This window comes from Arctopsyche grandis, chromosome 8 (genome assembly GCF_051622035.1).
Source record: "Arctopsyche grandis isolate Sample6627 chromosome 8, ASM5162203v2, whole genome shotgun sequence".
Classification (NCBI taxonomy): Eukaryota; Metazoa; Arthropoda; class Insecta; order Trichoptera; family Hydropsychidae; genus Arctopsyche; species Arctopsyche grandis.
The window spans coordinates 2,956,330-2,968,959 of NC_135362.1; the positions used below are offsets into that span (position 1 = coordinate 2,956,330).

At 35.0% G+C, this 12,630-nt stretch overlaps 2 protein-coding genes across 2 annotated transcripts; one reads left to right on the forward strand and one right to left on the reverse strand.

Moving 5' to 3' along the window:
* Nucleotides 1-342: 342 nt before the first annotated feature.
* Nucleotides 343-1,871, reverse strand: LOC143915054 (uncharacterized). The gene is made up of 5 exons (XM_077435470.1): nucleotides 1,785-1,871; nucleotides 1,160-1,698; nucleotides 970-1,086; nucleotides 788-886; nucleotides 343-704 (listed from the first exon to the last, which is right to left on the reverse strand). Exons 2-5 carry the CDS (start codon nucleotides 1,673-1,675, stop codon nucleotides 564-566), a joined length of 873 nt encoding a protein of 290 aa, XP_077291596.1. The 5' UTR covers nucleotides 1,676-1,698; nucleotides 1,785-1,871; the 3' UTR covers nucleotides 343-563.
* A 3,138-nt stretch (nucleotides 1,872-5,009) lies between these two features.
* On the forward strand, nucleotides 5,010-12,396 carry LOC143915418 (dymeclin). Its single transcript, XM_077436057.1, has 16 exons — nucleotides 5,010-5,200; nucleotides 6,728-6,881; nucleotides 6,948-7,094; nucleotides 7,173-7,332; nucleotides 7,399-7,637; nucleotides 7,732-7,848; nucleotides 7,921-8,048; nucleotides 9,038-9,238; nucleotides 9,314-9,477; nucleotides 9,547-9,672; nucleotides 10,422-10,584; nucleotides 10,750-10,949; nucleotides 11,028-11,210; nucleotides 11,287-11,409; nucleotides 11,491-11,806; nucleotides 12,229-12,396. The coding sequence occupies exons 2-15, from the start codon at nucleotides 6,742-6,744 to the stop codon at nucleotides 11,638-11,640; spliced, it is 2,241 nt and encodes a 746-aa protein (XP_077292183.1). The 5' UTR covers nucleotides 5,010-5,200; nucleotides 6,728-6,741; the 3' UTR covers nucleotides 11,641-11,806; nucleotides 12,229-12,396.
* The last annotated feature ends 234 nt before the right edge of the window (nucleotides 12,397-12,630 follow it).

Genomic DNA, 12,630 nt, shown 5'->3' on the forward strand with positions numbered 1-12,630 from the left:
TTTAATCGTTAGGTACAAAATTAAAAAAATAAGTCTCACCGTAAAAAAGAGAAAAATAAATAAAATATCAATTGCATGAGACGAGATAAAATATAAAATATATGGTAATTTAGGTCTGTTTGTTTATGTATGTTTATTAAACAATTGTATTTGACTGTTCTTACCTAAAGAAATAAAATAAAATAACAAATGCAGTATATAATGAATTTTTTGTTTGTATTGTCTAATTTTTCTTAAAATTTTTATTAGGGGTGCGAGGGGAATTTTTACAATGATATTATAAACGGGTTAATTTTAATGTAATTTTTTATATTTTATTTTTGTATCTTTTAATTGTTTTTTCATGTATATATACACATGTATGTATGTATATATAATACTTAACTATAGTGACTCCCTGGAGTATATTTGTAATGTCACTATAACTTAATTGTAGTAAATAAATGGATAAACATGAGTATATACAAAAACCTCTTTTAAAATGAATCAAACAAAAAACTCCGTATATCGTATTTATTTATTTTAGGAAGACATACAATAAATGTTGAATAATAATATGAATATTAATTTGCTTTCAGAGAGGCCGATGCTTTTTCTTCAGCTAATCGTTTCTTCTTTCTGCGGAAACTCCTTTTTTTGTGTTCAGCAGTGCTGCCGGCTAACAGTCCAGATTTTCTCATTGCATCAAACTTGGCATTCTTTTTCTAATAAAATTTTATACAAAATTAGACAATAAATCTTAAATTAAAGTATATCAAGGTATGCGATTCATAAATTGATTCCTCACCCGAATTTCTTTAATATCTAGATTTTTTCCATCAGGATTTGTATACAAAACATTTATTCTTTTATTACCCAACATTGTATGATGCATAGATAAAGTTTTCTGAATAATAAAAAAAAATATAATAATTATTCATATGTATAAAATAAAGCAATGAATTAAATACAGAAAAAAAAATAATGTACCTCAAAGGTTATACTATCTTCGACTTCAAGAAAAGCGAAACCTTTCTTCCTCGCTTCCTTATCGTCAGGTATTCTGACTGATTTGATGTTGCCGACTTTCGCAAAGTGTGTTTTTAACTTCAAAAGAAAATTGATTGATTATAAAATTGATTAACAACAAAAATAATTAGAAAGTTCAAGCAATACTCACATCCTCTTCTGTGACTAATTTAGGCAAATTTCCAACAAACACGACAAACCGCTGTATTCCTTTCATCGATTCAGCTTTAATACTTTTCTTTGGATCTTCTTCATCATCTTCCATAGCACTGTCATCATTATCATTACTTTCTACAGCAACTTCATTGTCACCATCATCACTACTGTCCTTTTCGACGATGTCAGCTTTTAAGCTGTTCTCGGTGTTTTGAATTTGGGTATATTTCTTCTTCAAGTATTCAAGCTGTCTGATTTTCTTCCTCATTTTTTTAGTTACGTTGTCTTTGGTACTGTTCAATGTTTCCAACTGCTTATCGAGTGCTCCGATGTCGATAGGTTTAGGGGCAGATTTAAATTTAGGCTCTGTTTTGACGAAATTTTTAGCTGCAGACTTTTTAATTTTGTTTAGAGGTTTATTAGCAGATTTTGGTTGTTTCTGATCGAATGCATTTTTGGTGTGTTTATCCTTTTTCTTCATAACACCCTTTGACTTCGGATGCACTCCCATGTTGGTGCACGTGTTTGTTTGACCTATTTTGGGAAAAATATGATATCAATATAGTATTATGTATATATATAATGAATTTTATTAATTAAAATCAACTTTGTATCATTACTTTTCAAGATAACCTCTCCGAAGCGTGTCAATCAGCTAGCCTAACCACAAATTACAACTGACGTTTGACTTAAAAACAATTCTCATGACCATTACCTGATTGCATTATACATATATTTGAAAACTTTAGAAATCTAAATGAAAGCAACATTTTATTTTGCCATCAATTAGTTTAATTTATAGATTAATAAAGAATTTAAATAAGTATATTGCTTTTTTTCAAAAGGTTAATAACTTAACTCTCGTCAATAGTTATGACGTTTCTTCTACAATAATAAAACAACAAAATAAACGAATCTCGTGGCTTAAAAACTTATGATGTACTCCTATACGAGAAGAAAAAACAAATTTAAATATTAAGAATTAGAACTTTGGTAGGTAGGTAAAGACAATTTTTGAAAATGTCAATTGAATTTTAAAATAAATAATTTACTTATTTTATTAGAAAAGAAAGTTGAATTCTAAACTTAAAATATTTGTTATGACTAGAGGTAGGATAGGGAGCGTGCTTTTTCCAGGAATCGGGGCGGTTTGGGTCTATTTACAAAGCCAGAGTGCAAAAAAAAGGTTCGGCGAACCTTTAACAAAGTAAGGTGAACAATTGAACAATGAACGGCGCGCTTTGGGTCCGCTCACTAGTTATAACTAGAGGTAGGATAGTCACAGTGCTATCCATTTTTCGGCAAACCTTTAACAATGCATTTACAACCTTTGAACAATACACGGCCCCCTCAGGCTCCGGTGACTAGTTATAACCCTTAAATGATTTTTCTTTATATTATAGTAAAATATTTTCATCGATTCACTTCCCCTTCCAAATATATCTAAATACTGGTTCGGTGATTATTGCCCACAAAGCGTTCGCCCAAAAGTCACTAAAATCTCTATAACGGAACATCTGACAGCCGAAAAATCCATCATACTAACGATAACTATCATACTACGAGAACTCGAGTGCCAAATATTCCGTATTCGCAATTTTCATGGAAAAAATTGTCGCAATGTGCGTAATAATCCAATTACCGGTGATTAAATCCCAAATGTGAGGTTCGGTGATTACTAGTCGAATGTGAACCGGTCACAGGACAACCGGTTGCTCTAGATCGGTCACACGTGATCACCCGTCACAATAAAACTGGTCACGAGAAAACTGGTCACACCCTAAAATCGGTCAACCAGTTTTCTCGTGAGTACTATCTCCTTACAAAACACTTGTCGTACAAACAAAAAAACTAGTTTCAACTGAACAATATAGAATCTCTTAAAAACACAACCGAGTTTTCATAGGCCGGCCAGGAAACGATCGAAACTAACCAAAAATTTCAATCAAACGCGGGAACAATCTTTGCATTTATTATTTCACTTGAAAATATATCGCATTTCTAGGAATATAGCACAACTTGTACTATCCCGAATCGTGGTCGATACGGAATGGCGAGTACACGGAAACCCTTGAGACGATGATCTCACCGGTTCGGTGATTATTCCGCAAAAGCGATCTCGCGCACGTCACTAAAATCTCGATCACGGAACATCTGGCATCGAAAACTAACCACGCAAAATAATATACTAACTAGAACTCAAGTGCCAGATCCTCCGTATTTACGATTTTTGTGGCAACGATTGTCGTAATCCGTTCACCGATCTCACCACATAGCTATTTATTTATTATTATAAAATAGCAAATTGCCAATGAATTATTTAACAATTAACAAATTTAAACTAAAACTCACAACTACAATATGACATAATTAGTAATCCTAAAATAATATAATATAATTCCAAACATTTTATTAAACTTACATATATAATTACATCATCTTCCACAGAGTTATCCATTAACACCCCTTAAGAAAGCACCAATGTTACTAGCACCTCTAATGCTCTGAGGAAGGGCATTATGCAGTTAGGCTTAGTGATAGCGTATTTATTTAGCATCACTGAGGTCATAGGTTCGTGTCCTCGCCACTCCTGTTTAGATTTGGGGGTTTTGTGACTCCAAATCGATCGTTTCTCTATCAGAGTTTGCCAATTTTATCTGATCATTGCTGAAACGGTTCCTGAAAATTGGTATTAAATCTTATCCTGTTGTCACAAAAATCTGCCTGTGTATAATTTGTATTAATTATACACAGTAATCTGAAATCCATATATGTCACTATGATTATTATTTCTGATTAATTGTTATATTCTATATATTCTGATTGTATATGTATGTATTACTGTATTTCTGATTTCTGATTGTTTATGTATTTCATTAACGTACACCCGTCGCATTGGAGCAAATCTGTAAAGGCGAGTGTGTATTGAATTGTAACAATTATATATTTGAACACTTCTGTAGAAAACACCTCTTGCAGTTTTTGCTTTCTTAACTCTACCTGTAATTAATTTATTCCTATTTCTAGTTTTATAAGTATGTATAAATCTATTCCTAACAATGTAATTATTAAAATATTTCGGTAATAGATTCTTATCTAGTTTATATACAAATTTTAAAGTGCTTAATTTAAGACTATTTACAATATCCAACCATTTCAATTCATCTAACATACTTCTAACATTCTTACGTTTCTTCAAATTCAAAATTCAACCGCACCTTGAGACACAGTTACATAGGATAATCTTCCAGAACATGACCTCACCAGCCAAGCTACGTGTTGTACAATTAACCAGTATATAAATCAGCGCATCACCCACAGATGCCAGTGAGCTTTCAACGCAGAGAAAAGTTATATTAATAGAAGTAGCTTTAGGCGTCATATTTTTGTCAAGTGACGATTGTCCACAGACAATCCTAAATAATTTTAGCATCAGTCGTATTTTATGCTTGGTGCTCGACGTACATATGTCCGATAAAAACTTCTCTGTTTGTTTATATTACTCGCAAGATGGGCAAGCATCGGTAAAAATTGCACAATGCATTCAAAAACACACAATAAAAAACATGGGATACATTTTTATAAGTAAATTGATCCGATTGTATTCCGTGCGTTGTGGCGTATTTATAGAGACGTACCGCGTAATATTGACAACAATTATTTATTCGTAAGTAATATTTCTAGTATTTCCCTATTCGAAAATATCAGAAAAGTAATTTATTTCTAAAATGAATATTTGGAAGAATTGATACATGTATATCATTAATCCTATCTATGTTTAGCGTCGATTTCGAAATATTGGAGGAATGCGCGAATGACATAAATCAGATGTTAGGGACATGGACGACAAGGCGAACGGTATCGCGCAACGTTGAACGTATACAAGTCCGCGTCGTCGGTCTCGTTTGGTCGATAGGAGACCGGCATTCGGCGTTCGGCAACTGTCGGCTGTCAACCGAGCGGAGCCTGCGCCCCCTTCGCCCCCCGAGCCTGCGCCCCTTTCGCCCCCCGGACCCAGCAACCCTCCCCAGCACACGTTAGTTCATACACCCAGCATAAGCCACGACACATCATCGCCTGGCTCATCGTTCTGATTAGGCAGGACTGCCAACTTGGCTCTTTTCAATTTTCAAATGCACCAAAGACACGTTCACATTCATCTTCAGCAATTCATCAAATCACCGAAAGTGGACGAGACGCTTTACTTTTGAACAAATGTGTGTTGACTTTTCAGATTTTTTGATCAAAATAATATTATTTAGAAATTGCTAGCTGCATTATTTATTATTTATTTATATAATTTTATCTAGTTAGCTAATTTAACACGGCTTCTATTATTAATCAAAAACATACTTAATTACTTAACTCTAAAATTATATATACTAAATTTATATGCACCGTCTCTCACAGAGGTGTCCTCGCACCTTGCAAGAATGCATCCACGGTCTTAGAAGACCTGACACACTCAGGTAAGGCATTGTACATGAGCACACCCCTGTGAAAGACGGTAATTGGACTATTCGTCACTTTGCCGTGGTCACAAAGACAATTTTTGCCATGAAAATTGCGAATACACAATCTTAGGCACTCAAGTTCTCGTTCGTATGATAGTTATTGTTAGTATGATGGACTTTTCGGCTGCCAGATGTTCCGTTATAGAGATTTAAGTAACTTTGTGACGAGTATTTTGTGACCAGTAATCACCGAACCGTGAAAGACACCACCAGCTGTCTTCTTTTTCCTTACCCTACCTACTACTATATTGTTCTTATTTCTAGTATAATAACTAAAGATAAAAATAACTATTTATTATTATATATTCCCTAAAATATTTAGGTCATAACTTAAGATCTAACTTATAAACAAAAGACAATGTACTAAGATTTAAACTATTTCTAATACTCATACATCCCAATTCATCTAACTAATCTACCAACATTCAAAATACCGATCATAGCTTTATTTTGTAAATTTTGTATTTTCCCTAAATCTTGGCCATTAAACATGTTAAGCACAGTGGCACTAACTTATAGACTAAAACTTTACTTTTTCTACTTATAATATTTCTTAACCTACATAAAACACCAACTTTCTGTGTCAGTCAGCCTCGAGTCTATGTGAATTCTAAGATATTTTATATCATCAACTATTTCAATAATTGTGTCATCAATCCTAACTTCATTAAATATATGTTTACTATTCAACCACATCATTTCTGTTTAATTCACATTTGGCTTTAATATATTTTCACACAACCAATCACTAACATAATTCAATTCTTCATTTAAAATTTCAGACATTACATTAACATTATTGCTTATTATATATACATATATTAAAGTATCATCTGCAAACAGATGAATCTTACACTTATCCACTACCCTAACAAAATCGTTAGTATAAATAATAGGGGTCCCAATTTAGACCCTCGCAGCACTCCATAAGGTGTTTCTAATTCAACAGATAACATATGATTTATTTATACATATCTTTAAACTAATATAACCCATTACCTCTCCTTTATATATACCATTTGATTGATAAAATAAAATATATTTTTCAGAATACCTTTTCAAAATGGGTACAGGAGTGAGCAAGCACACCGAATTAGAGGGCAACGAAATGTTAGCCCGTTTCGTAGACACGGGTCACATCCCGCCTACGGATCCGTATTGGCAGCGACTCCTCGCATTTCATCTAATGCCTCCCGTAACCAAGTAAATACATACTTTCAAATCATTACAACTTTTTACACACACTTTTAACCAACAGATTTGTTTTAGTGAGGAGCAACTGAGCTTCGACGCCGTCACCGACATGTTCCTGCAGAAGCTTTCAATCAACAATTGCACGTCGGGTAACGTCGGCTCGCTCATTCAAGTATTCATAACGAGAGCCACCGACTTATTGGCGTCGCCGAATGCCGACAAGTACTATCACACTATCACTGTTGTATCAATTTGAAGTCGTCTGTGTAACTAATGACGGTTTAAAACTAAAACTTTCAGCGACATTCTATCGTGGCAGACGTTCAACGCATTGTTTGTGATAAGATCCATCACCAAGTATTTGGTGGAGAATGTAAGCGAGCAGATTCTCCGACAGTACTTCCACAGTTGTTGCGATGCTGATACGCCTACTAACGCTCAATCGTCCGAGCATATAAATGTGAGAATCGTCTTTGCAACTTTTTCAGCATCGGTCTCGTCAATAAGTTTAACAATTCTTTTTCAGGTAATTCTTCCCGTCGACAAAGCGAATGGGAATGCATCTGTGATGTCGGACTCTGGTGTCGCCGAAGCGGTGCCGTCTAAAGAGTTAGATGTACAAAATAATCTTAATAAAAGTATTGAAGACGGTAGAGAGTCCATTGTGCAAGTCGCCGATGAAGCAGCAGCTACAATATGTCAAGACGGACCTTTAGAAATGCTCTTAGATGCCCTCTTTGGACTCATCATTGACGTGCCAGTGACGTTAGTATAATTTTCAATGCCACATTCAAGCTTAGCGGATCCGAGTTCTATTTGTCTGTAGACGTGTTGTTTAATTAAAATTTACGCTTTCCAGAGACAACACTTACCACCTTCACCTAGAAGCAATAAACACCCTGTTGGTCTTATTATCGGTGCACATATTTGCACCGTCGCAAGAAGTCGTCAACTCGGAAAACTCTCTCATATATAGGTAACGGAATCTTCACATAAAAATCCTCTAATTTTGTTTTCAATTTGTACTTATCATTATTGCTTCATTTAGGACAATTTTTGGCGGAAGATATTCGCTGCACGCTGGTCTTCTCATAAGGGCACTCTTGAGGGACGTCGCCTCTCTGAAACCACCTCCACCGCCAGCGGCCAGTGGGAGTATAGTTGTAGGATTAGCAAGTACGTCATTAATGCAAATTTTTTACTCTTTATTCCGGACAGCTGTGCAGTAGGCAGAATAATACACAATTGCTATCGGTCAGAAAGATACCTCAGATATATGTATAGTGTTTTCAGACACAAATAAAAGTTGTAGGATGGGAGGCTAAGCTTTGACCACTTCCTGGCCTATGGGCTGGCTGAATTCCAGGGGCTTTTTGGTGTTGGTGCAATAGTTTAATGCATAGCTTGGCTGGTGAGATCATGCTCTCCAGGATTCCTAAGAGCTCGAGGTTGTTTGGTGCATAGCCGTATGGTAAGGTCATACTCTCGGGGGTTCCTCGAGGTTGTTTATCTGGAGCAAGTCGAATTTTGTCTTGATGTGAATGGAAATGTTTCGGGCCAGGTTGGCTCTCCATGCTCGTACAGGAACGCGATGATCCAATCGTGCGGTTCGATGAGATCATGGATCTTGATTCGGGTAGTAAAAGCTGTGCTATATTCTTTTACAGAATGTATGTTTGTTACGTACTGTTGCGTAGAGGTGGGTTCAGGATCAAAATGAAAGGCCAAAGTGGCTTCACGGCATTTATTCAACGATTCCGGAGGTCCACATGAAACTACTGCTCACTCCAGAATAATCTGATCTACCTCCTTATAAAGGATAAGTTGCACACCACAGCTGCCCCGATCCATATATGCATCTATTGTCTAGGCACGTAAAGGTTTACTGTGGCGAGTCTATTGTTCTGTGAGAACTCCAGCGTATCCTTTGTTCGGGCACTTACTGAGTCCCGAATACACGAATGCACTTAGACAGTGGATACTCTCTCATGTTCTCACGATACAGTACCTATGGCCTATATGGGTGAGCGCTATCATTAACTGTAAAATAATATAATCAAGATCTGCATTTTTGCCTCAATCAAGATAGAAAAATGAAATGAACTGTAGAATGGGTTCTATATAAATTGGTAAAATTGAATCTATAATTATTGTTTTTATTGTAGCTAGCATATGGTCCATGGTGTGGGGCTCTCGGTGGTCCAGCGATCCGCTTCCAGGTACAGCTGCAACAAACGAGGGTGCATCTCATCGGTTCATCCATCCTACAGCTAGCCAGGCTTGCTTGTTGGCTCTGGCATTAGCGAATCATTGCCCACCATCGCCGATAGCCAACTTGTACAAAGAAGCGTTGTTCAATTGCCAAGGTAACCTATCGCGACTGTATGTATGTAAGTAAGCAAGATTATAATCTGGAATGAATTTGATGGATAAATTTTCAGACGTTCAACAAGCGGGTGCTTTGGGGGTTGATTTCGGTGCGCTTTATAATGCACTCGGACAGTCAGCGGCTGCGGAACATGTCACGTTGTTGCTCTATCTGCTTCTTCATAAGAATCTTGCCTTCAGGAGTCATCTGCTAGCTCGGTCCGATTTGCACTCACTGGTAAATATGACGGTTCATCGAGTTTAAATCGTTGGTTTTTTAAGTATTTTAAAACACTGTGGTTTTCAGGTCGTTCCGATTACGAGGACACTGTACGATGCAGCCAATAGTAGCTCTCATCATATTTATATGTCGCTTATAGTACTTTTGATATTGACTGAAGACGATTCCTTCAACAAAACGATACACGAATTGGTATGTATTTGTTTTCGTTGTTATTGGTTGAAGTTACGAATTTATATTTAAATGGTCAGTATTATTCGGTAAACTGATTATTACGCAAAAAGCGATCTCGCGCAAGTCACTAAAATCTTGATAATGGAACATTTGGCACTCGAGTTCTCGTCAGTATAATATTTCGCGTGGTTAGCTTTCGATTGATGAAGTTTTTGGGTGCCAGATGTTCCGTGATTGTGGTTTTAGATTGCTTTGTGTGAAATAATCACTTAACCGTATTATTTCAGTGAAATGGTCGGTATTTATATCTATTTTGGTCAGTATTAATTTAATTTTAAGCCAAGTTTAGTAAAAATATTACATTAACCATTTAATATAAATACTGACCTTAAGTTATTTATGTATAATGACCAGAGATCGGCTACAAGTGAGTGCACTATTCTTAGAAATGGTCAATTTCTTAGAAAAACCGTCAGCGTTCAAAGCAACAGATCAAAAAAGCTTGTAAAAATATGTCCTTTCTAAGAAATTAACAATAGAGCACCCACGTGTAGCTGATTTCCGACAATTACTGTATAGGGCAAATGGTTATTAGGGCAATAACAAATAAAAATACACGTTCCAACAGTGTTGAATGCAAGAGAACAATAAAAAAGTTTTTTTATGAAGTTAGCAATAGTTATGATCAGCCTCAAAAGCAAATGCCATAATGACCACTTATTAATAAAGCCTTAAGTAATATTTCTATGCCACTTGTGTGTTTGCAGAATTTAAAAAATATCTCCTGGTATACTGAAAGGTCCATCGCTGAAATATCTCTCGGCGGATTGCTGATTTTGGTCATCATTCGGACTATTCAATACAACATGTTGAGAATGAGAGACAAATATTTGCATACAAACTGCTTAGCAGCTCTAGCCAATATGAGTAGTGAGTGTTTTATCGATTTGAAAAAAATCATGATTAACCGTTCTTACTTTCCTTTCCACTTCTCAAGAAATTTGAATAATTCAATGTTTTTTAAAAATAATTCGAAATTTCGGATTCAAAAATAGTTATGTATGTATGTATGTATATAAAAATAATATATTTTAGGTGAATTTCGAAACCTTCATCCGTACGTAGCCCAAAGACTAGTTTCACTCTTCGAAACTCTGTCTCGGAAACACACCAGGTTAGCAGCTAGAGTTCACCTACCTATTCCGGCATCGCCTCCGACTGATTCTTCAGGTTCTGCCCATTTAGACATCGAACAAGCTGAAGAAGTCTTGACAGATCAAATGAGAGAGGAATTGGTTAGGAAAAAAAAATAGAAAAATACTCTAAAATTATTTCATTTGCCGTTATATTTTATTCAATTGTGAATTCATCAGTTGCAGGATATGGCCGTTGTCGAAGAAGTACTTCGCATGGTATTAGAAATAATAAATTCGTGCTTGGCGTCGCAGTTGCGTACAAACGTGCACTTAGTATATACTCTGCTGCATAAGCGAGCATTGTTTCATCGTTATAGAACTCACGCCGCTTTTCAAGATTTGATACAGAATATTGAAATGGTATCGATTTTATATTGACTTTGATGGCTCCATTTCGATTTTGCAGTGTTTAATGCGGGGTGAATGATTTTTTTAGGTCGTCGGATACTTTTCGGCGAGGTTGCAGAGAGCTCAAGAGCAGAAAGGTGCACTCGGAGCCATCGAAGTGCTGGCCGTTGTGACCAGAGCTGCCGATCATTGGTCCACGGATAGATTAAGAGTAATGTTTTAATTTTGATTTGATTGAAATTTTGTCTAGATAGATGTGTTTTTGTTAATGATGACTTTCTCGTGTTTGCAGAAATTCCCCGATTTGAAATTTCGTTACGTCGAGGAAGAACAACCCGAGGAGTTCTTCACTCCGTACGTGTGGGCTTTGGTGTGCTCTCAGGGCTCCGTGTGCTGGTCGAACGAAACAAGTCTTCGAATCGTGAAGGAAATGTGCTGCTGATCACATGAAACAAATACCTCGTATTAAAGTCACAATGTCATCAAAACAGTACCTTTTAACGTTACCAAAAATTAGTGCTTTTCAAATGTTTTATTTTTGTTTTTTTAGACAAGTGCATAAATATGAGGATAGACTATCCGAGCCCAACTCTATACGAAATCATATGGTAAATTGGACTTAAATTTTTTTAATAAACTGGTTTTTTTGTAGAAATTATTTATTATTTAACTTTAATAATCGGTATAATAAAATTGAGGTTTAAGTCTTAATTGCCATATGTTTTCTAAATTGACTGTTCTATATAGAATTGGGCCTGCTTTAAATGTCACTATCACTCTATTGTAATATAGTATTAATTTGGCTATATATATACATATATATATATATATATATATATATATATATATATATATATATATATATATATATATATATATATATATATATATATGTACTTCAAAAACTAATTATGATTTTAAAAATAAATTTATTATTATCTCATTCTCACAACTGAGTTAATTTTATTGAAAAAAAAATGACAAATTGTTTTACGTAATTTTTAACTTACGATAGTATTATATATTATAGGTAAATGGATGACACAATAAATTAAATGTTTTAATTTAGGATGGACAGATGTGGAACGAAATCTTAATGTGATATTCGTATTTGCGAATTTTTGTCGTTTGGGCAAAGATTTCAAATATTCTTCCAGATGTATAAACTGAAAAAAAATTGTGAAGTGATTGTTTTTGTAAAAAAAAAATGTATAATATGTATTTAAATCAAATGCTTACGAATTAATAATCATTTTGAGTATATTCGTACACATATTGAGGTAGCTTTTGTATAATACAATATATCCGTTGAATGTGTGTTGGCTCGGAACGTATCAAAAGTCGGATTAAAAGTAAAATCTACATGTTTTGATTTACCCGTAATTAAATTCATTAATTTTGTATCGATTAGAAATTGTGGACCATGCATTTA